Here is a 25033-nt window from a genome sequence, read left to right as displayed (position 1 = left end):
TCGAAACAATTTATAACGGTACAAAAAGACATTCATAAATATTTGTTTATTGAGTAAATTGCACAAAAAGCTAACTAAATTAAACAAAAAAAAACGATAAATCACATGGGCAAAAATACTGTAAAACTACTGCACAAGAGTAAATAGTTTTTAAGCAGGATAATAATACTTATATTATGTAATGGCAAGAAACGTTTTTTTCTTCTTTTATAGTAAATGTAAACGTTAATTTTATCATCTCCACATACACATAATACGATTATTTACATTATTTAAATACGTGATCTCCCGGAAGGTTATCCTCATTTATTTGTCAAATATCACACGATGTAGTGGAATTTTGCATACAATCAAATTCAAAGTAGCGACTTGTCAATCCTCGGTCTACCTATACCGGTAGTTGTAGACCTCTCCGGTAAAACCGTAAGGTGTGTGACAACCATTACAATAGAATGTTAACTGTGTCCGATTGTTTACATGACATAAATGAAGTACCTTCAGCAAGATTGATCAGATATTGGGTTAATAAAAAGCACCATTATGAATATTGAGCTAACAGGACCTCTGAGGATTAAAAGTAACGCATAATTTTACTTACTGAACAAGGTTTTACCTTTATAATCAATACTGTTACTTGAAGTACTTTTATCCAGGCTCAAATTTGTAAATGGTTACACAAAATGCTTTAGGACTAATTAGACTTTGTTAATTTCCGAAATGTCAATGGTATTACATTTAGGGTTAATGTAGGATAATTTTTTACGACTAGAGCTAGATAATTTTGCTGGTTTGGCCATACTATAAACCTTCTAATGGTTAAAGTTAAAACGTTTTACCAGAAAGAGTGATCTCTAAACTGGTAGCTCAGAATTTAAACCTTATGTATCGAAATGAGGAAAACCTTCTGGGACACTCGGTATATTATAGAATATGTTTGCACAGATTTGTATAATTATGAATAATAGGCTCAGATCTACAGTAAATTTTCTAATAATATTCGAAATATAAATTAAACGAATACAGTTGACTGGATTTTATAATCACAGGATTAATTTCCGGAAACTAAATTTATTTATTAAATGACTAGATTTCGAAAGAGTAGTTGTAGTCTGACCATTTTCATAAACACCATTAGTACTTAATACTATTTCTCAAAAATTTCTGCCAATCGAGTTAAAGACGTTATTTTTTCTACGAATAATTATAAATTACAATATATATAAAGAGACCTGTCAAGAAGCAAGCAGATATCTTAAGAAAACACATTAGGGGTAGTTAAATATAGACAGTGAACCTTTCAAAACACAACAAGGCGACTTATCAACTATTAAATCTAGCTTTGGAAGATGCATAATAAGAATAATCAGAATCATCAGAAAGGGAATGATATTTAACAAAAGTCATCAATGTTTAGCTTATGACGACGATGTGGCAAGAAATAGAAGAAACCACAACTGCAACAGCAAAAAATTTCATGTATTTGAGTGTACTACTACATAATAAATGCCAAGAAAAGGAAATCGAGCCTTAGAAGTCCCCTGTGAAACGAATAGAACTTAAGAGAAATTGGAAATCTGGGAGAGAAAAATACTAAGAAGAATTTTTGGAGGAAAGTAAACAGAGTTGAATGGAAGATACCAGAGGGCAAGAGGAAAAGAAGTAGATCAAAAAAACGGTGGAGGAAAGTAGTGGAGAGAAAAACATCCAGAGCTGAAGAGAAAAAGCAAGGGACCGGAAGAAGTGTAGAGAAATTAGGTTATGAACCTAAATGGTCTGCATATAAGTCTATCCAAGTGGATCCAGTCCAGTAGTGGACGAGACAGACAGTTGAATGACTAAGATGATAGAAAAACCGATAAAGAATATTGTATTTTAAAGTTAATTTAAGAGAGAATTAAAGAAGTAGGTTTACGATAACAATTAAAACCATAAAACCTTGTCGAGATATTTTTTGTTCATAAATTCTCCATAAAAACAAACAAAACTTGAAATTTCTTCATCTTCCAGTGGTAAAAAAACGAGGGGATAGATATACTACAAAATTACCGAAAATTTTTAATATTTGTTTCACCTGCAGTTTAACTGAGGTGTCGAAATATATTATTGGCAGAATTCGATGAGCGATTTGTTGCTAAAATTGCAATCACTTATAAACTAAAATCATCTATACATATAAATATTTTAAAGTAGTAATAACTTGTGCTCTGGTATTAAATTAATAAAAACAATTTAATCAATCTCTCTAAATAATCTCTTATAAGACCTAAAACGGATTAAGTACCGTAGTATCACAAAAAAAAACAATGTCAGTTTAAAAAAAAAAGTTTTTAATCAAAAGATACACTTAGTAATCCGACGTCACGACAATTCGGTTTTATTTTGGAGGTTTTTATATTTATTTCTTTATTATAGCTGTAATATTGACGGCTGCTAGTCTGTTATACCGTTAATTTCTTCTTATGTAGTTTTGGGAAGTGTTACCAGCTCGGTAGCTTCTTTTTTCGTTTTTCGTTTTTGTAATGGCGAGCAAAAGTGATATCATAAAACTAGTTCCTGGGTCATGCCTCAGGATGTTGCATCGAAAAACTTTACACCTCAAAAATAAGTTTTATAAGCAAATGGGATCAAAACACTATACAAGAAATGAACTGAAATGTAATTAAAAGCTATATGGATGGATAAAAAACTGGAATAGGAGTGTCTGAATATTCTGAAAGGTTAGCGCACCAAGAATTTTTCAAGCAGAAATTTATGCAATTGAAAAATGAAATTCTCGTCGTCTCTAATAAAAAAAGTTTACCGGATATTTACCACATTCCTTTGTAATAAATTATTTTTCTTTGTCATGTTGGAGAATTCAATTTTGATCAAAAACTTTTTTCAACCGATTAATTTTCTCTTAGAGAGCCATCGTTAATTGAAAAATATATAAAAAAAAAAACAATTTATATTGCAAATAATACAACGGAATAGTCCAAATGTGCGAACAAGTATTAAACCTTGAAGAAATAATGCGAACAAATCAACAGTTATAGGGGAAAGAAGAATAAACCCAAATTACAATGGGATAGAAAATTAGTAACCGCATGGTATTTACTTAATTGAATTTAAAATAAAAACGAGTAAAATGTAATAAAATATTTTTAGATTTCGATTAATGATAATAAGGAAGCGTCCTTGTTCCAATAATCTATGTCTTATTCATAACAGATTTACTAACAAGGTAGCTACATATGCAAATGGTATCCCATACCAATCCATGACATGTCAAAGATGTGTTAAATACCTTGGTATGTATTTAGACCCTCACCTTATTTGGAAAAAGCGTATCCAGTAGAGCATCCTGACTAATTGGTGCATGTCAGTGTCCGGATAATTGAAAATCCTTCAATTATACAAATTAAATCACTGTATGTTTAAGGATGTTAGTTAGTCTTTTCAAGGACAAAAGCTGAATCAGCTTGACGCTCTAATCACTCATAGCTTTTTCCAAACAGGTAGACACCTCATCGTAGTATTGGAACATCGTTTTCTACTTCTTTATCCTCCTACTTCCTGATTATAGTTCTTTATCTGCTGCACAATTTCTTCATCGGAAAGAATCTGATAACCAAGATCAGGATCACGCTCCTCAAAATCGGTCCGTTAATTGGTTTTACTTGACTTGCATAAACAAAGTCCTCCAGTTCCTGATTGTCGGCCTATTTCATTGATTTTCTTTTTTTTTTACTCTCCATCTTCACTATCTAGTTTGGAAGCATGGTCATTGATAGTTTGACGCTGCTTTTTAATGTAGAAGAGTCTACATTGTACTGAGGCGTTAAACTAACCTCACTTACACCGCGATCTAGCTCTTCCAATATTTTAAGGTTTTTTGCAAGTGATAAAGCTACACGTCTACATGTACAACAACAACTTAATTCATTAGCAAATACAGTACAATATGTAATTACACAATCACAACTTAATTAGTAAGATTGTCGACTGACAAAATGACAATCTTTCATTTTGACATTTACCAAATGGAACTAAATTTTCTTAAACCCATTTAGAATTATGGGATTCAACTGTAGGGTATTATCAGTATAAACAATTTAAACATCTTACTAAGGTTTCAGAACAAAGTGTTACTCCCAATGAGGTGATTCAGCATTACATCCCCCTAGAATTAGTCTAAAGGATTTAGACAATAAAAGGATAAAATCATTTAAACGAAGAAGAATCACTCATCGAGAATGTTACTTTCAGTTGCACCAAACCAAGGGTATTATATAGACCTCTATTACTCAAATTTTTTTGATTTGTACGCATTATTTTGTCAAACTAAATTTAATGAAAAAAAAAAATAATTTGATTGTCACTTTAATAAGTGACCGAATCACATGTTACAACAAAAATTTCCTAAAACTAAAGGAACGTAAACAATACTAAAGTATTTATATCCTTTTAAAGGATGAAATATGTGTATGCGTCAACTACATTACAGCTGCCAAAATGTTTAAGCACACTGTATTTATAAGTGATGATTTTATATAAGAAGTATCGAATAGGTACTTGTTGCTATTTTTTCCAAAATGTAAACGAAGTTATTTTTCTAAGTGTAACCTAACTTAGGATATCATAGTAAACATCTATAAATAAGTCCCAAGTCTAATGGATACGGATTAAACACAATTTTAAATTTTTTCCTCAAAACGCCATTTTTTATACGATAGCTGTTAAATTTTGAGCTTATTCTCTCCAATAGTTTATTAGTTGGACTTTTTAAAGAGGAATAAGCTTTTTTGTAGTTAGTTTCAAGTTTTTTTTTGTTTATTGGGGAGTAAAACAGAAAAATATCCCTCCATGGAAAGGATTCTACTTATTTTGAAAACAGAACGATGAAATGCAGAGAATATAGTTTTGAGTATAGGAGCAGAGTGGTTGGAAACAATCTATTTCTAATATCACAATTCATTGATCTTCGATTGGCATCTGTACCTAACACGTTTTTCAAATACTACTAAAAAGAATGTTTCAAGAAAAGAAATATAGGTCAAAAGTATAAAACTGAAGTTTACCTTTTAAGATGAAACAATATTGTAGTATATGGAAGGAAATTTGATTAAAAACGTTGTTTTTTGTTTACTAGACCTGGAACTTATTATTCGATGTTTCAAATGCTATAAGTAATAAAATAACTGATAACAATGGGCTTTAACTATATTATTGTAAAAAATTTCATTTTGTAATAAAAAAATGGAGTCACTAGACAAAGTTTACTCAAAGAGCAAAAAATAGAGCAATAGTAGAAAACAATAAAATTATCAACAAATACCCAAATACCATTTAAACAAAAATTAAGATTCTTCGTAACGATGTTTGTCCTCATTTTTCCACGAACTTACTTGTATGTGAGGAGGAGGAAGAAAACTCCTAAGAGATTGAATTAGCTGTATGGTATCCATAAGCGCTGCAAAAAATAACAAAATATATAATTGAATTTGTTAATAAATTCGTTAATATATTAATAGATTTTCTTTGGAAGGTATTCAGATAAGATCAAAGCTTCTTGAATCATTATTCGAAAGCTGCACAAATAGGAGCTCTCAAGAATTCAATCTCGTAATGTCATCATGTTACCATAATTATCATTGTTTTACCACCAGATAAGAACCCGTTCAACTGTTTTGTTATAGTGAATGGATATGAAATTTTTGACAAGGGTTCCAAAATTCAATATAATATATCCTGTAATTTTATAATATCACACTACCCTCCTATTTTGATTCTAGGAAATCTAATTTCGAAAATTTTTTTTTAAACTGACCCTAAATTTTTAACTTAACAAAGGAATAAAAATGTTGAGGAATATTTTGAAAAAAAGGGCTGTTAGGAATCGATATATAAAAAATTTAGCTGGAAAGAAAAAGAGATTAGAGAAAAGAAGATCTGAACAAAGCCTGAATTTTTGCAATATCAATTTATTTCAGAATAAATTTGAAGCAGTTATAGTTAAAAAAACGTAGAATTACTAAGGGGGGTAAAAAATAAATAAAAACCATCCAAAAACTCATTTTATATATCTGGAAAAATAATATTAAAATAAAAATTTTGTTTAAAATTGTCTGAAATCATAGTGTTTGGGGTAGGACTCAATATATTTACAATAAACTAAACAATTGAAACTTGTAGCTCAACAGGGAGGGGGTTCCGCAGTCGTTTCATACTCTCCTCAGTTTTAGAGCTTCAAAATGAGGTGAGGTAGACCTATTAAATATCTGTTAAAAAGTAACAGAAGTTTGAATGTACAAATTTTCATGAAAAAAATTAAATGGAGGGACATATTGCAGGACTCCTGCATGTTATAATAAGTAGTTCCATATCACGATAGGCATAATTTGACCCAAGGAATTTCCCCTATAGTGTTGGCAGTGGAATTTGGGTACGCCCTATATAAACTGTTGTAAAATTATCATCAACAAAAATATTAACAACATTTTTATAATTGATGACCAATTGAACTGAAATTATAGATAAGATATTTACTTTTCTGCAAAGCTTCAGATTGTTTACCATACGGTTTGCACATAGCTGGACGGACATAAGTTTTCATTCGCGCCATGTTCTTCATCACTTCACTAAACGCTCGAACAATTTTTTCCTGACCTCCTTCTGATACATTCTTTTCTACTGAAGTGGAAGAAGAAGAGGAAGGTGTATTTGAAGCTGTAGGAGTCCAAGCACCATTATGGAGAGCTAACAAATCCTTATTAGCAGAAGATAATCCTTAAAATTACAAAAAATCAATTGAAGTTATAGAAGTATTTAAACTTACCGTCTAAATTTTCTAAATTCGCCCTTAAAAAATCAGTTATTTTATGTTCCATTATTGGTAATTCAAAATGCGGTTGTTGTTGTTGGGGTACTTGCTGTTGTTGTTGAACTTGTTGCTGCTTTTGTTGTTGACCTTTAGCTAAATCAATCTGTTGTTGAAGTTGCATCTGTTGGCGTTGTTTCTCCAAATTGGCATTCAATTTTTCGATATTCTGTTGTGCTATAACACGGTTTTGTTGTTGAATTAGAGCTGCAGTAATTTGCTGTTGTGTAGGCGCAACTGATTTGGGGCGTTCCATTATTGGAGGATTCGGTTTTACATCTATGCTATTTTGACTCGCTATATCTACTGCACTTAATCCTACAAAATAATCACTATATATACATATAAACCTATAAATTTTACATCCCGAATTTACATCTTGAATATTCTATGCCCTAGATCATCCCCATAGAATTTTAACAAAATTAAACAAGAGATAAACAGAGAATTCAAGAGGAATGCATATAAAATGTAATAAAAGGAAGCTGATTCGCTAGATATTGGAAAAACTATCACCTTTTTATTGTAAAATGATAATAGATATTAACAATCACTCACTACTTCTTATATCAGCTCCGGTGGAAGGTGTTTCTCCCAAATAACCAGCATTCAAGTGTTGCAAAGTTTTCTGTGTGAGTTCCATTTGATTTTTATAATACCTACAAGCCGGGTTTGGGCAATTCTGAACCACTTCGATGATAAACTCTTTTTCCATGCCGAAATTTTCTCGTCCTATTGTGTAGGAATCCATTACCTAAAAGATAAATAGATTGTAAAACAAATAATTTTGTTACTTATATATAAAAAATCACATACAGCTCTAACTGTCGCTTCAATTCCCAGATGTAGTCCGTGGGGTCCGTTCATATGTTTTAACATAACAGCATTTGCAAAATGTTCGAAAGGTAATATAATTTTACCATTTTCTCTTAGTATTAGTCTTCCTTGGGAATCCAAAGTAACTCTAGAAGCCATCATTCTACAAAAATATAATAACAATAAATCTTACCAATGAGAAACATTAATATAATACATAAGAAGGTATATAAAAGTGTTAGGTAAATTGACCAATTTATATTGAAATAAAACTACTAAAATTTATTGAAATGACTAGTACTTGTTGCGTTTAAAAATCCCTTTATTGGGGTGGATTACCCCCTTTTTCTTTTTGTTATAGTTTTTTGTTGCTCTTGGCTTTGTTTGTCAACTTTCTCCATTCTTTTCTGTTTCCACATTTCGCTTTTCAGTCTACTATTTCTAGGATTCTGATATCTTCCTCAATTTGATTTCTCTAGGTATTTTTTGAACTACCTCTACCTCTCGGCTTTAGAGCTATCCATCGAGTTATCCTTCTCACCATTTCTGTAGGTTTTGGCACTTGTCTTCAAAGGTATTTGACTTTAGTCGTGCAATATTTCAATTTTTAAAATGGCATAGCAATAAAATCAGTGCAATTGTTGATGTGAATTGCTTTATTTTTTCACTAATATCACTTCTTTTTTATATATAACTAAATGGTAATGTATTCTATGTGGGCATTGTTACGAACCCTGTTTTACAAAATAAAGTACTTTAGAGTTGGAGTCCCGTTTTGGTGTTTCAAAATTATACTCACCTCACACTAGATTTACTTACACTGATCTTTAATAAATGTTTCTCCAAGTATTAAAATAATTCCACAAATATTTTGATTTATTTTATACAAAATAATAATAAATAAATATACTACTTACTGTAAATATGCTGCACTGGGAAGCATTGATGTTTCTTTTAACTCTGTAAAACATTGCAATAGTTCAACCGAGGGGTTCCAGCCCTTATTTTGTAAATATAATTGTAATAACATGTACAATTTTTCTGTGACATAACCTGTACCAGGAAATCCCATATTCGCTGTTGATGGTAAATCGTTAACCGAAGCTTGCTGCATACCTTTAGCAAGAACGTTTTTCATCGTTTCCGCAAGATCCATTTTTTCGACTTCAATAAAGTACAAAAAAATTGGTTTAAGTTACCGACCTGAAAGAAGAATCAATTAAAATCACTTTTAATGAGTAATTGAAGCATACTACTTACATTTTTTTGTTGGTATAATTGGTTCACATCCTCATTATCTCATTTATAAGTAAAATCACCCACCAAATGTTTGTAATTAATATTCATTTGATTTGCAGCTTGCAACTGTGTAAAAGATAAAAGATGCAGGATGTAAAGCTGAGAAAAAGAAGTAATCTATATAACAGAGCCATCTAGTATATTTTTAAATTAACACGTTTTAAAGTTTACTATCGACACTACTATTCGGAAAGTTATGCTGAGGAATGACAAGGAAACTTTAAGCAATAGCTAATAGATGGAGTAATTTATTCAATTTGAGAAACCGAATAATTTATTTAAATTAATATCATACCAACCAAATTTTAAAATCTAAAACAAAAATTTGGAAGTTATTTGAACTTGAAAAATTAATTTTCAATTTGAATGCAGGGTTCACCATTATTAAAAACATAAGTTGAAATACGATATTTTTCAATTTTTCTTTGCTTTTCCTTTTTTGTTATAAAACAAATACAAAGTAATTATTTTTTTGACATATCTTCTACGCATGAAATTTGATTAAAACATAAGTTTCATGATAACGAAGTATTAGAAATATCCAATTTGATTATTTATCTCTTTAATTGTTAGTAACAAATTTAAGTGTAGTTTGTTATGAAAGAGCCGATCTACGTCAAAATGGCGGCCGTGTGGTATACTTTCCCATGCTAGCTTTTTTGGGTTTCCCGGTTGTTTTGTATTGTTTAATGATGTTAAAACGACTTTATAGATACTCTTTAGATCTGATTCAGTGAAATTAATACATCGGAAACTGATTATTTTCGCAGTTTTCTTAGTCAGTCTGCAAGTAAACATTAAAGCAATTCACAAACTTTAAAACACTTGCGTTTATTACGTGCTTAAATTACGGGACTTTTTTAGATTTTTCATTGTTGCCTTCAAGTTTATAAACATGAGCGAGGACTTATGAAGTTCGCAAAGTGTTAACCCAGTGGTAGCTGAAAGAACAACATAGTGGAAAAAACCGTCAGAGCCACTTTTTCGGGAGGAAAATTTGTATTTCATTAAGTAGCAACTCTCTAAAAAGCCATTGAAAATATAAGATCTAAATAACTCACAAACTACATTTACGACAAAAGCATTTGGTTACCCCACGGCAGCCATTTCAAATGGATTCAGTTGATTTGGACAATTCGTTAGATTACTCAAGTCATACATATTTTGAACGCTGTTTTTTTCTCATATAAACCGATTCATGTTAACTTGTAAATATAAAGTTATTTTCATATTTTTATATTGTATTTTGTCTCGTGCGAAGGACTTATTTAACGTAATAAATTGATACTGCGTTCGGCTATGTATATCTGTTGACAGTGACTGTTCGGTAGCGTTCGGCAATGCAATTTATGATCAATTAGATACATTTTCGAACACTCGAACTTTAGTACGAATTAGTTTTCCATTGCTATAGCAAATAAGCATATTTCACTAGTCCATTATATTTTCCAACTTTATTTTTTGCAATAAATTTCATTTAAATATCGAAACGACTGAATGAATTCCTATTTTGCCCATACGATATGAAATTCTTTAAGCTGAGTCATTGCGATATTCTAATGAAATTCCGAACGGTTCCTAACTAATAAAAGTCTACCACCCGTAAGGAATACTGTCATTCCATGTACTACAAATATTCATTAGATTCACCCTCGTATAGGGGAGTGTTTTGTGATGTAACCCTTCGTGATCACTAAGAATTACAACAAGCTAAAATGGATTTATTCGAACTAGACGGTAAGATCGAATTTTCGATGAGTTGTTTTTGAGATTGCCACGGTTCGGTCAACCGCCCTCTTTTAATAAAACATGGTAATGAAAGTGAAGCACTTTCGATAATTAGATTTGGTTGACGTTTATGTTAGCGGCAGTGACGTATAAAAAACTACATCTTCAGATAACGGGATATTTTGCGCTAACGCCATCTAATTAAATTTAAAAACGTCATCCGCCATTTTGATTGTATATTATTACGTAAAGAATAAATTATTTCAAATTTCAAAAACGTTTTTTCATAATAACTATTTCAAATCTAGTTTACATATGAATTTGAGAATACAGATATCGAAAATAATGTAAGGTCTATTTAAATAATTTGGAAAAGTTTTCAAATATGTTGTAGTTTCCTTGCTTTTTGCTCGAGGCAGGTCTAAGGCTTTCGTTTACTTTCAATGTATCCAATTTGTCAAAATGATACCGATACTCCTTTTGTTTCTCTATCCACAATTCTGAAACAAATCAGTATAATAATTAAAATGACAACTATACTATGAATCGGATGATTTTCATTTTGTTTTCTACGTTAAAATGGCGGCCGTGGGGTAAACAATAATTAAAATGAAAACTATATTAAGAATATTGGAACGTTATGAATCTTTTTCAATATAAAAAAAACATCTAAGCGTCATAGGGCAGAAAGGTTATTATAGAATAAAATAAAACGGCATAAAGCACGCAAAGGGTGATACCATAAAAAACCATGGAACTTCATTTGTTTTTATTTTACCCATTTGTGGATAATATGCAAATAAAATGCGCTGAAAAACATGTCTGATGATTTGCATTTGTTTGTTGGTGTTTTGTAAGTTTTCATATGTAATGTTGTACGTCAAAATGGCGGCCGTGGGACAAACAATAGATTTTCTATTATGTATTCGCGTTGGTTTTTCTTGTTTTTTTTACCGGCATGGAGAGTTATTTTGCATTGTTTTCGTTTTATGGTATTAATAGGATCCCATACATACTTTTAGATCTATTTCAGTGAAACTAGTACAGATGAAACCGCATTTTATGCTTATCTATACCAAAGCACAACGATGCATAGTCGAAAAATAAACAAAGCCATGTTTCCGGGAGAAAATTTCAGACTTCTTGCAGTAATAACTCTTTAAGAAGCCATTTCGTAATGAAACTGTAACCAATAAGGTGTAAAAGTCAACAAATAACCACACAGATAAAGAAATTTCTCGATATAGATTTATCTTGATTAAATTTGAAAATAAGTCTAGGTCTATATTCTATTACGCTATGATTATAATGATTTTGAATTGATAAATATGACAAAAACTTACTTTGGAGCGCATCTATAGATATATATTTGCCTCCGTAATCATTTGGTAACATATCTTTTGGAATATATTCCCCTAGCGATTGTGCAGAGTGGTGGAATTTAAACTAAAAATAAAAAAAGAAATAATTTTATCATTAGTGCTAAGCAGATAAGCAGATTTTTTAAAAAATTTTAGTAGAAACGGTGGGGATCATCTAGCGCAGTAACGAGGCTAATAAAAATTTTGGATTTTGTATTTAGACCAAAACGAATAATTTATTTCAATTTGAACTCGAAATATCAAAAAAGAAATCTATAAAAACATCGGATATTAAAGGGAAAAGATTAATGTTTGAATGTAACATAAAGTTGAGCGACTTTGAATGCTTGATGACAAATCTATGCCCTTGTACTGTGGGGTGATGGAAACGGATAAATAAATAAAAAATTAAATTAGTATTGAAATTACGATGGAATCAACGATTCAGCTACCTTTAGACAGCATCTATTTCAATAACAAAGAACGTTATGAGTAGGATGGACAATGGCGTCGCCAGAGGGACTATGGTCCAATATTATGGAGGATAAAAAATATGAACGCCTCGTACAGTCGAGAGCATGAAACGTTACACTCTGGAAGTCTTTGCCTCGATGACGATTATAATAAAAACGGTTCTAACATCAATATCAATGTATAAAACTTCACAAACGATTTTGAAACCGAATGTCGAAATCTTAATGCCATTCTGAATATTTCATAACTTTCTAGAATAAACATTAAACCTCAATTTGTCTTGCGAGGCGGAATGTATTCATAGGTAAGGTAATCAATTGCTCGCACGGCCTTAGGACTTTGCTCGCTCGGCCTTAGGACTTTGCTCGCACGACCTTATGATTTTGCTCGCTCGGCCTTAGGACTTTGCTCGCACGACCTTAGGACTTTGCTCGCACGGCTTTAGGACATCTAAGGACATCTAGGGAGGAGGGCAACTGATCCCCCTATGCCTCCCCTTGGCGATTCTCTTGACACTGAACTGCTATTTCAAACAATGAATCCGCAAGTGTATTTTTACATATTTTCATTAAATATCAGTTTTAACTGAATTAATGAAACTTACCTATTTATTATTGGTTACCTTTCATAAAAAGGGAAATTGCTCACTTACCTTATTATATATTTCAGGTTTTATTATCATTTTGCATAAGTTGAGAATCAGTTGAAAAATTGATGGAGCATTGAGAATATGAAATACTTTTATTTTGTCATTCAATAAATGCTAAAAATAAAATAAAAATATTAGTACTAATATATATTTTCAAAAAATCTATTTGTTTTAATCCAATAATTTGCATTTTATTCTATGAAACAATTATTACACACTACACGTTTTTTTTTCAACCTCCGATAGGCTATAAATGAAAAACAAGTTCATATAAAACAATAATTTTACTACTAAACGATTATTTTGTCGAGAATTGTCAACAAATGTCCGTTGGACTAACTCAACCTTTCACTATGTTGATAATTTACCTAATGACTGTATGTTTCACGTTAATAAAATATAATAAACAATCAACTAATTCACAAAATATGAACAAAAGTTTGTGGTTTTATATGATGTACCGTCCCAAACCACTTGGTTTCGCTGGTTTTCCGAATTCAATGGTCGCACTTCGCTACAGGATGATGAGCTTCGTGAAAATCATCCAAAATCGGTTGGGTCTCGATTGATGCAAAGAAATGATTCAAAAGACGTCTATATAATTTTGATAGGCAACGAATCATGGATGTATGCGGATGAACCAGAAACCAAATAATAATCGACTATATGGGTCTTCCAAGAGGAGCCAAATCCAACAAAAGTTGTTCGCGCACGAAGCGCAAAACTGGACATGTCCTCACTGTTCCATTAGAGCCGGCCTAGAGCGTTCAATTCTGAATGGTGCACCAGCATTTGTTTGCTAGAAGTGTTCGAAAAAATCGGGGAAACCAATCGAAGGAAACGTTGAACAATCAAAACATCATCCGCCGTACAATCTTTGTTTGGCACCCAATGATTTCATCTTAATCCCGCAGATCAAAAATAAATTGCAGGGTCAACGTTTTTCTACACCTTTGGAAATAATTGATGCGTTCAAATTACATGTTTTGTTAAGTTACAATCCTCGTATTGAAATGCAGCTAATAGAAAAGATTTGGATGAATAAGTTTATGTAGTTTAATCGTTTGTAGTGAAAATTAAAGATTTGTAGGTTACTATGGTCTTCTTGGTTCAAATACCTATCGAAATAAATACTAAATGAAGAAATTAGTTATTTTTTCAAGTACCTCTATAAGATAAAAAGTGTCCGATACAAATTTAGGAGTTATCTTAAATACGTGCTTCATTCCCAAATTGGTCATGTCCAAAATCAATACTGTATCGAGCATGACACCTTCCTCCATTACAACTTCGTAAATATTTAGTACTAAATTCAACCACGCGTAAGCGTCAACCTCATGGTGCGACTGGGATTGGAGTTTAAATATAATTACTCCGTATTTGTCTTCTAACAATTTTGGTAGCAGAACAACTTGACTAAAATTAACAATAAACAAACTTTTAATAAACGAAATGTTTTATTCAACATATATAATGAAAGATAAAGGTTCATTTGACTTTTATAGATATTGAATATGTTTGTCAAATTTCCTTCCTTACTTTCAATTAACGAAAGGACTTCTCGAAATCTATGATCGGGGTTATGTATTCCCCATGAACAGCGCCACGCGTTAAAAAGCACTCCCACTAAGCACCTACTTCTGGATCAATCCACGGATGGATACGAAGTAAGACATTCCACCACAACCTGTCGTTCCAGCATGTCCTCATCGTAGTTTCTCTTCCCTAAGTTGTATGGGAGATCGAGGAGGTTTTCTTATCTTGTAGAGGGTTACCAAGGTGTTTGTAAATGCTTTCGCTGTCTCGTAAACCCTTACCAGCAAGAAGAGATCTAATCCGATGGGTCCTTCGCCTTCTTTATGTATCGGCGGATGTCCTTTTGTGAGTTGAGATAGAAACCTAGGTATTTAGGTTTGCGGTTTTTAAAATTTCCGGCTTTTCAGTATAAAAATAACTTCCTAGTATTAAACTAAGGCTCCAAATAATATTAAAAATCGGAAAGTTCTTGTAGATTATATAAATTTAACGTGGTATAAACCCGGGTAATAAATTTTCAATTCTTAATGTCATAGTTTTGATCTTTGTTAACTCAAACAGTAATTATTTTTTAGCAATATTCCGTTCTTCAAAATCATTCTGGTTAATGTCCCAACGAATATTTGTTTATATATCTTCCGATTAAAGTGAACTTTGTATTTTTTCAGATCAATCTAATACTTTTTCTTTCGGAAAAGCCGATTCGAAATAAAGACAACCTGGTGTAACGCTGCTAGTTAGATCATTTAAACACGCATAATAATTATTAATAAATTTTTGTTACCAGTCTTGAACGGAAAGTTGCATTATAGACGTATTTGGATTAGCACGTCCGTAGACTTGGGGCATGGTTGTCCTCAGTGTATAGTACAAATCAAATGTTGCTTTAGTTCTTTCGATATCCAATTCGTTATTCATTAGACAAAATTCGATTTTGGTCTGACCTGAAAATTATACAAAAATGACAATGTAGAAAGATGGGGTATTAGTTTGATTTTTTCGATAGTTATAGTCTATTTTTTTGCACGAGAGAGTAATAAAACCTAATAATTATAGAATATTCTAAAATTGTTTACCGAGGATAATCTCCGAAGTACCTGGTACAACAAAGAAAAAACAAAATTAAGTTCGATACCTTTTTTATAATAAGAAACGTCAAGCTTCTTGAAATAACCATCAACTGACGACATCATCTCTTCATTGTTGGAAAATTTTTTACCACTGAGACATTTTTTCAAATTTGGGAACAGAAAATAATCCGATGAGGCTAAATCTGGCCATTGCAATAGCGTATTTGTGAGCTGGTGAATTATCTTGTTGAAACAACATTTTCTTCTTAGCCAAATGTGGCCATTTTTGCTTGATTTCTTTGCTTAAACGTTGAAATAAGTCTGCATGATATTCGCCGTTGATAGTTTTTTCCTTTTTCAAGATAATCAAAGGAAAATATCCAAAAAAAACCGACGCCATGATCTTGCCTGCAGATGGAACGGTCTTTGCCTTCTTTGGAACCGGTTCACCTTTTTCAATACATTGTTTTAATTGTTTTTTTGTTCTGGGTTTTCCCCACGGTTATGAAAAGGCTTTTTTCACTACCAAACACTCGAGGGAAACATTTTCACGACGTTGTTTGTGTCCATTGTGAGCAAACGCAGCACCCAACCTGCGCATAGCTTTCTCATGGCCAAAATTTCAGTTAATATAGGATGTACAGCATTTTTTGAAATGCCTACTATTTCTGCTAGCTCGCGCACTTCCAGTACCGTTTCGTGGATTTTCTTCAATATTTCTGCAGTCGCTGGACTTTGCAGGTCGTACGGCCTCGTTTAAACTCTTCTACTCAATATTTTACTGTTGGTAGCAGTCAGTTTTGGACTAACGCCTTTTAAATGAAAGTATTGAATCACATAACAATCACCAAGATTTTCCATTATTACAAATTCACTGAAAACTTTCACTACTGATAGCTGCCAGGTACTTCTGGGATCATCCTCTTATAGAGGATATCTAAAAAATGACGCTGGAATTGTTGATTTATGTCACCTTAAAACAACACCCTGTATGATGTATAACCTAATTTATTTTTGCAGTTTATGTAAAGTAAAAAAATAAAGTAGAACTTACTTGGTATTTCGGGAAGATGTGGTTGCGTTTCGCACCAATGTTTCATGAATGCTACACATTTTTGAAGATCTCCTTCAGTAATTCCCAATTCTTCCAACATTTTATCTTTACTTTTTTTATTAACGACGAATGATAGGGAACTCATAATTGTAAGTGTAATCAATAAAATATTCAAATATAATAATAACTAATCCTTTGAAATTTTTTTTTCATTTCGTTTTATCTCGAAGGGAACTAAGTTTCATTGATCGATAAGAACAATTAGTTACATCCGTTTTCAAATTTTTACCAAAGGTTTGTGTAATTGTTTATTTGAAAACATGAGTCGTTAATAAAATTGGGATACGGTGCACCCACGCGCGATATACTAATTTCAAACACCGTGTATTTTTGTGTAATTTTATTTGCTTGATTAAATGTTCAATATCTTTATTTCATATGTGGCTTTTTCTACTAAGTCTTGATATTCAAACTATTATCATTCTTTTTAGGACCTTTTAATTCATATTTATCTTCTATCTAAGTTCTCTTTTTTTATTTCCTTTCAATCTTTTTATCTTTGTTCGTAATTTTCTAGGAAATAATGGGTATGAGAGGAACGGAAATTTTCTTCTTGTAAATGTAAAAAGAGAAAATCAAAATTGATTATTATGTCAACTATATTTTTATTCTTCAATCAAATGACATATTTCTAAAATCAAATGGTAGGAAACCGAATAAGTTTAGTGATATATTTGGACGAAGATCTTTATTCACTTTCAAAACATCCAGGTTATCAAAATAGTCTTTGTAGTCATCGTATTTCTTTAGCCAAGTTTCTGAAAATAAGAAGAAATGAAAAATATAAGGAAAATCTCCAACTTCTATTATATATATTGATCAACATTCAACAAATGAAGAGATATAAAAATGAGAATTCCCAAAACACTACGTAGGGACGTTGCATTATCTGCCAAGTCAAGCGTCTTCAGGTGTCCATTGAGACGACAATGCATGGATAGGACTCTGCCAGACTCTGTCTGTCAGTTATTTCGTTTCCCTCCACTCTAGTGTATCTCGGAATCCGTTTTGCTTTATACAAGCATTCCCAAACCTTCAAACCATAACTTCAATGACCTTCGACCTTAGATCTCTAATGGCTGCTTGGCCATCAGACAGGATGCTTATCTCCTGTTTGCGATAATTGTTCAATTGCACATATTTCTGCTTCAAAAATGCTTTTAGACTGTTTGGTTCTAGGTCCGTACACTTCTATTCCAGCACTGTCTGTTGTATACCATTTGATTTGATCCCGTTTGCTTTTAGAGCTTAGTTTTGAGGCATGTCCAAGATTTAATAATTTTTTAAGGATGGTTCAAGTAACTAGATTCCTCCTATTAATGTCTAGTTAAAAAATATGCAAAAATGGAGCCTTGTGGAACGCCGGTAAACGGTAATAAGAATATATCAAGTCCAGCACGCCAGACTTGAAAGAAAGCTTTCTGGATATCCATGAAGATGGCAGAGGCGCACTGATTTTGGTTCATTGCTTTGGTCAAGATAGTTTGAAGGTTGGTGATGACGTTGTGCAAGGACTTTTCGGGCCTGAAAAGGTACAGAAGTCTCAGATTCTATCCTTGATTGATCAAATGTTCAAAGACTTTATCCAAGACGCTGAAATAGCGGAAAGATTCAGGTTCAATAGGGTCTTTGCCTAGTTTGGGAATGAGAACTATGTCGGCAGATTTCCAACAATGCCAAAAGGTGCTAAATAGGTAGGTTTTTCATTGCCTTCATTGAGATTCCGTCCCACCCGGGAGCGGAGTTCTTCCCAGCTCTGCAAGCCGATCTAACGAATCGATTGTGGAGGTTGCGAGAAGTGAAATGTTCTCTTTTAGTTGAGTTATCCAGTCAGATTATGTGTTGGATGAAGAAATTGGTTTCATCGGCAAAGATGAGGGTTGTCAGTTGGAATAAAGCTTGTAGTGACACAAGCTTGTGGTCTGCAACAAGTATACCAAGAACAACAAGACTATTTGAGTTATGAAAGTCTGTTCTATGAGGTCGAAATATGGAAATTGAGAAGATGTCCAAAAAAATTAAACAAATGGATACGTTATACACTAGGGGAACCAGAAACTAGATGAACATTTAATTGTAATAGAACAGATAAAAGAAAAACAGGCAGACCTGTACGAACACGGAGAAAAACAATCGAGAAAGAACTTAACATGGAAAGAGGCTGAACAAATAGCTAGATGGAGATCGAGAGCCCTAGTAAACAAAATTGGACAAACCCCCAAAACGACGTAGCCTCCTCGTTTTACCACAGATGATTAAACACCGGCAAGTGCTCTATGCTCTACTGGGAGATATTATGGTACAAAGTGTCTAACTGTCTGAAACGTTTATATAAACATCGTAGTTAACTCACCTTCTAATTCGTTCACATATTTTTCGTTGCCTCCATAATCTTTTGGTAGAATATCTATTGGAAAAGTTTCTCGAAGGCTATCAAGAGATGAGTGGATGTGAAGCTGAAAATATATTCATTTAACGTGAAAAAAATATTGAAATCTCGAAGCTATGAGTGAATGTTTCTGAATGCAATATTGGTTGTTGCAGAGAGCTACTTTTTCCAAAAGTTTTGAAAGTTCCAAGGGTAATATTTCGAGCTACTGGTGTAATTTATTTGTAAAATCAAGTTTGGTAAAAAAATTGCGTATTTTTCTGTCATAAAGGACCATTTGACTGCAGAGACATAAGTTAATTGCTTTACGCCATATTAAAAGCTATAAAATTGATTGAAACCTAGTGAGAATTCAACAGATTAATAAAGTAAGTTAACTAAAATATGGTAATTAATAATATTTGCTTTGAAGTACTAGTTATTGTGATTGATGCGATCAATAATCTGCAATTTGCAATACAATTTTCGATTCCTAGAGCGTAATTTCAACTTCATTATATTAATGAGTAGAAACGTACTTACCAATGCGTATAAATCTGGTCTTAACAAATTTCTTATTATAGTTAAGGCTAGCTGGAATACAGGAGGACAATTTATAAAATGTATTCCTTTGAAAGGACGGCCTAATCCTTTCTGGAAAATTTTAATTGATGATTTATGACATGAGAAGCTAAATCTGAATTTTCTTACTAGTTAAACACCAAAACTCACACTACGCCAAATAGACCAGGGTCGATAATTGTACAGATAAAAAAAAGTAGTAGAATGAAACCTATTGGAAAAGGAAAAGAATATGAAAAAATGGAAGGAAAAATAAGTTGTGGGCGATGTGAGATCGGGAAGTGGAAAGGGGAGATTTTATAAGGATATAAAACGATTTAACTCAATTTATATGTTTTTCCATGAATATATTAACAAGTTTGAAGCCCCGTACACCCAATACTCTGACTTCAATCAACGTTTCGATTTTTTCAAACATATTTTAATACTTCAACAACATATCTCTAGAATTTTAGCTCAATATTCAAATTATTTTGGCCCGAGTGATTTTTTAAACAGGTATATGTTTTTCATGAGTATATGAACAAGTTTGAAGCCCCGTACACCCAATACTCTGACTTCAATCAACGTTTCGATTTTTTCAAACATATTTTAATACTTCAACAACATATCTCTAGAATTTTAGCTCAATACTCAATATTATTTTGGCCTGAGTGATTTTTTTAAACAAGTATATGTTTTTCACGAAAATATGAACAAGTTTGAAGCCCCGTACACCCAATACTCTGACTTAAATCAACGTTTCGATTTTTTCAAACATATTTTAATACTTCAACAACATATCTCTAGAATTTTAGCTCAATACTCAATATTATTTTGGCCTGAGTGATTTTTTTAAACAAGTATATGTTTTTCCATGAATATATGAACAAGTTTGAAGCCCCGTACACCCAATACTCTGACTTACATCAACGTTTCGATTTTTTCAAACATATTTTAATACTTCAACAACATATCTCTAGAATTTTAGCTCAATATTCAAATTATTTTGGCCTGAGTGATTTTTTAAACAAGTATATGTTTTTCCATGAATATATGAACAAGTTTGAAGCCCCGTACACCCAATACTCTGACTTCAATCAACGTTTCGATTTTTTCAAACATATTTTAATACTTCAACAACATATCTCTAGAATTTTAGCTCAATATTCAAATTATTTTGGCCTGAGTGATTTTTTTAAACAAGTATATGTTTTTCACGAAAATATGAACAAGTTTGAAGCCCCGTACACCCAATACTCTGACTTCAATCAACGTTTCGATTTTTTCAAACATATTTTAATACTTCAACAACATATCTCTAGAATTTTAGCTCAATATTCAAATTATTTTGGCCTGAGTGATTTTTTTAAACAAGTATATGTTTTTCACGAAAATATGAACAAGTTTGAAGCCCCGTACACCCAATACTCTGACTTTAATCAACGTTTCGATTTTTTCAAACATATTTTAATACTTCAACAATATATCTCTAGAATTTTAGCTCAATATTCAAATTATTTTGGCCTGAGTGATTTTTTAAACAAGTATATGTTTTACATGAATATATGAACAAGTTTGAAGCCCCGTACACCCAATACTCTGACTTCAATCAACGTTTCGATTTTTTCAAACATATTTTAATACTTCAACAACATATCTCTAGAATTTTAGCTCAATACTCAAATTATTTTGGCCTGAAGAAATACATATAGATCCCAATGCAGCGAAAATGCAATTAAACATTTAAAAAATGGAAAAGCAGTGACACTAGGAGGGATTAATGAAGAAATACTTAAAAACGGAACTGAAAAACTGTATTCCTCTCTGTCTCATCTGTTTACCAAATGTGAAAATATACCAGAAGAGTGGAAAATTACGTTTATAATATCAATACACAAGAAAAAGCAACAAATCAGATAGTAACAACTATACAGGCTAATATGTAATTAATACCATAATAGGTCTTGTTAAAATGGAATGAAAATACCATAAAGAGGAGAAACGATGTGACTCTATTGACTTATAGAAAGCTTACGATAACGTATCCATTACAAAATTAGAGGAAGTACTCCTCTTCTAAAAGCTATTCAGAATCTATAAACCGATATGAGATTTTGTGTAAAAATGGACAAAAACATATCAGATCCATTTAGAATGGACTATGGTCTACGTCAAGGAAAATGGGGTCTTCAAAAGACCACGAATCTTGTTCTGGAAAATAATGAAACAGTGGATATGAATACTTACGTCGGCCATCTTTGAACAGTTTAAGATAAACATAGGAGTGAGCTTTAGTACATGTTCCAACGTTAAATTTTCCAAATCGTAAATTAATACGTAATTCAGCATTAAATTTTCTTGAATATTAATTTCGTGGGCGTTTATAGCAGCTGCCACCCACCAATGCGGATCAAGTTCTGCTGGTACATATTTTCGCAACTTTATTAACATCACACTATATATGTTTTCTAATAGTTTCGGCAAAGGTACTATTTGACTGCAACAAACATATAATGCACGTCCGCGAGGGTTTTTTCTGATTAATTTATGAAATATTTAGCGAAGGGTTTACATACATTGAAAGTCAAAGCAAAGACTTTGGAATAAGTTACAATTTTAATAGTTAGTCATCTTACATAATTAACACAGTGGAAATATTAATTAGAATTGATAAATTGGTATTACCATGTACCATTAAAAGTATTACCATGAAACGTAGCAAAAAATGGTTGACATATTATTGAAATTTGAGTTTCTTTCTTTCATAAATGTATTCAAAGATATGTTATTCAGGGATTAAACGCACTCCAATCTAGAATTATCTTTGTGAATAAGCAAAATTGTTGTTAAAAGTCTTGTGAAAAGCTATCAAGAAAACACCGAAAAACACTGCAAGCCTTCAATGTGAGATTATGGTCTGCAATGACCACTTATCGGAACGTATATATCTGCTGGATTCAATGATTCGTCAGAATCATTTTGTCGAAAACTTATAACTCTAAACGATTGTCGCTCAAAAGTTCCAATTCAACCTCTATGGATTTTATCTTAACGAAAAAAAGTATATAATACAAATTCAAGAAAAATGAGACAAAGATTCTGTGAAGAAATTTAGCATATCACTTCAGATTTTTGTCGACAAATAATTTCACAGTTGTGTTTTTCCCATATCTCCCTTTTTCCATTATTTTCTTCACCTTTTTCCGTTGTTTGTTTTTCAGCGAATCCTCAATTTTACTACACAATTTTGATTTGGATTTGAGCAGGGCCGGATTAAGCTAGTGGCTTTGGGGGGGGGGGCTATAGTCCCGGGCCCAGGTCCAAGAGGGCCTGCTACCACAAATCTAACGTATTGATATTATTTTTTTTTTAATTTTTCCATGTTTCTGAATTCCTTACGAGAGCTCCGTCATTATTTTAGCTCCGGGTCTATAAATCCGGCCCTGGATTTGAGTTAGGTACTCGACCACGTCAAATATTTCCCAAACATCAAAACCTTTACTTAAAATGGGGGTATTTTATTTCTAATACTATTTTTTTTTTATTAAAACCCCTCCTCTATAGCTATAATAATTAATTCAAATAAGCAATACAATTTCCATGTGAAAATTAATATTTTTTTGAACAAAAACATTCTTTCTAACATAAAAATCTAACACAAAAATGTTGTCTAACATCATACGTATTTTAGGCAATATCCGTGAAAAAGAAGAATTTTCTCATAAGAGTAGATAAGAAATAATAAATTACTCACGTAGAACCAATTGTACTTTTCATCTGAGGTGTACCTGGATTTGAATACTGAAAAACAATTGTTAACGACGTTCTCATGGTATAATATGACTCCAATTTTTTTTTAGCAGCTTCAATATCAAGTGTATTGTTTAATAAAAAAAATTCAATTCTATTTTTGTCTAAAAAAGAGATTTATTATTTAAAAAACTCATTCAAAATTCAGGTTAAGAACGAAGAATCAAGATAACAGCTGATCTACGTCCAAATGACGACTGTGGGGTAAACAATCGATTTTGTCGTATGTACCCCTGGTAACTTTTCTTGATTTTTTCCTGTAATTTGGTTTTTTTGTATTGTTTTTTTGTTGTATAACATTCATAGAGACTTTTTAGATATTTTTCAGTGAAATTAATACAACGGAAACTGAGTATTTCCGCAGTTTGCAAGTAAACATTAAAGCTATTCAGATAATTTACAATTATCGTTGTTTTTTTGGAAATTAATTCCCACTGTTGTGTTCAAGTTTATCAAACATGAGTAGTTTGTAAAGTGGTAACCCAGTTGAAAGGTACAAGAACACACTCCAAGCCTTTTTATTGAATAACAAGAGCTTTAGTCAGAATCCCACTTCTAGCAGTTCCCAACGTAGTTTTTTTTAGAGCGTTGTCGAAAAAACACCAATCAAACCGTTTTCGAGACAGAAATCACACTTCTTTAAAAAGCAACTCCTTAAGAAGCCATTTCGAAAAAAAAAAAACGGGAATATTGAGGACTATTCAACAAATAACTTCACAAATCATATAGAACCTTAAGACAAAATAATTCGTTTACCCCACGGCGGCCATTTTAAAATGGGCATCAGATAATTTTGACATTTAGTTAGATTGCTCAATACAAATAATTTAGAAACTTCTTATATTGTCGATGATCTCGTTCTTTAGAATAATCATCCACGTTTATAAGAAATATGTTTCAAAAAGAAAGAAAAAAAGTAGGAGGAATAAGATTTGAATTGGATATTAAAACTTACTTGTATTTCTTGGTAAATGAGGCTGAGATTCGATCCAATATTTAATTGACATAACCGCATCATTTAAATCTTCTTCTGATCTGTTCAAATGATATAAAACCGCCAATTTGGATCGTTGGTACGTAATCGAAATGGGATCATCCATCTTGTAATACTAAAAAATCTCAATAATAAAAAATAAATGTGGATTTTCTTGATGTTAACGATAAAATTACCGGAAATGAATCGATAATATTGTTTACTGAGTTTATCAGAATAAGCATTTAAAAATCAATGGATAATTAAATTGATTTATGACTCACTTCAGTAAAGCTCGATTAACACAATCAGTGCAGATGGAAGCGAAGCCACGTTTTACAAGAAAGTCGTTTCATTTCCTCTAAGGGTTTCACCCCAGGAAAATTTCATTTAGGTAATGGAAATACAGAGC

General features: G+C 32.0%; 3 protein-coding genes across 3 annotated transcripts; all 3 read right to left on the bottom strand.

Moving 5' to 3' along the window:
* Positions 1-27: 27 nt before the first annotated feature.
* LOC130891420 (uncharacterized) lies at positions 28-9167 on the bottom strand. The gene is made up of 7 exons (XM_057796164.1): positions 8936-9167; positions 8593-8878; positions 7676-7838; positions 7418-7613; positions 6818-7177; positions 6529-6768; positions 28-5452 (listed from the first exon to the last, which is right to left on the bottom strand). The coding sequence occupies exons 2-7, from the start codon at positions 8829-8831 to the stop codon at positions 5340-5342; spliced, it is 1311 nt and encodes a 436-aa protein (XP_057652147.1). The 5' UTR covers positions 8832-8878; positions 8936-9167; the 3' UTR covers positions 28-5339.
* Positions 9168-10963: 1796 nt separating this feature from the next.
* LOC130891301 (alpha-tocopherol transfer protein-like) lies at positions 10964-17098 on the bottom strand. Its single transcript, XM_057795941.1, has 6 exons — positions 16847-17098; positions 15507-15666; positions 14353-14602; positions 13190-13300; positions 12046-12148; positions 10964-11202 (listed from the first exon to the last, which is right to left on the bottom strand). Exons 1-6 carry the CDS (start codon positions 16989-16991, stop codon positions 11057-11059), a joined length of 915 nt encoding a protein of 304 aa, XP_057651924.1. The 5' UTR covers positions 16992-17098; the 3' UTR covers positions 10964-11056.
* A 420-nt stretch (positions 17099-17518) lies between these two features.
* Positions 17519-24748, bottom strand: LOC130891791 (retinol-binding protein pinta-like). Its single transcript, XM_057796755.1, has 6 exons — positions 24604-24748; positions 23593-23752; positions 22086-22335; positions 19818-19928; positions 19260-19362; positions 17519-17664 (listed from the first exon to the last, which is right to left on the bottom strand). The coding sequence occupies exons 1-6, from the start codon at positions 24746-24748 to the stop codon at positions 17519-17521; spliced, it is 915 nt and encodes a 304-aa protein (XP_057652738.1).
* Positions 24749-25033: the final 285 nt, after the last annotated feature.

This window comes from Diorhabda carinulata, chromosome 3 (genome assembly GCF_026250575.1).
Source record: "Diorhabda carinulata isolate Delta chromosome 3, icDioCari1.1, whole genome shotgun sequence".
In the NCBI taxonomy this organism is placed as follows: domain Eukaryota; kingdom Metazoa; phylum Arthropoda; class Insecta; order Coleoptera; family Chrysomelidae; genus Diorhabda; species Diorhabda carinulata.
This window is presented reverse-complemented; position numbering and strand designations above follow the sequence as displayed.

Coding starts and splice junctions, on each gene's coding strand:
- LOC130891420 (XM_057796164.1), bottom strand. CDS start 8,831: ATGGATCTTGCGGAAACGATGAAAAACGTTCTTGCTAAAGGTATGCAG. Junction 7,839..8,592: donor CCCAGTGCAGCATATTTACA/GTAAGTAGTATA, acceptor ATATTTTTGTAG/AATGATGGCTTCTAGAGTTA. Junction 7,614..7,675: donor TTGAAGCGACAGTTAGAGCT/GTATGTGATTTT, acceptor TTTATCTTTTAG/GTAATGGATTCCTACACAAT.
- LOC130891301 (XM_057795941.1), bottom strand. CDS start 16,991: ATGAGTTCCCTATCATTCGTCGTTAATAAAAAAAGTAAAGATAAAATG. Junction 14,603..15,506: donor CAACTTTCCGTTCAAGACTG/GTAACAAAAATT, acceptor TGTTAATTTTAG/TCAAGTTGTTCTGCTACCAA. Junction 12,149..13,189: donor AACCTGAAATATATAATAAG/GTAAGTGAGCAA, acceptor TTTTATTTTTAG/TTTAAATTCCACCACTCTGC.
- LOC130891791 (XM_057796755.1), bottom strand. CDS start 24,748: ATGGATGATCCCATTTCGATTACGTACCAACGATCCAAATTGGCGGTT. Junction 19,363..19,817: donor GACCAGATTTATACGCATTG/GTAAGTACGTTT, acceptor ATATATTTTCAG/CTTCACATCCACTCATCTCT. Junction 17,665..19,259: donor ATATGTGAACGAATTAGAAG/GTGAGTTAACTA, acceptor TCTTATTTTCAG/AAACTTGGCTAAAGAAATAC.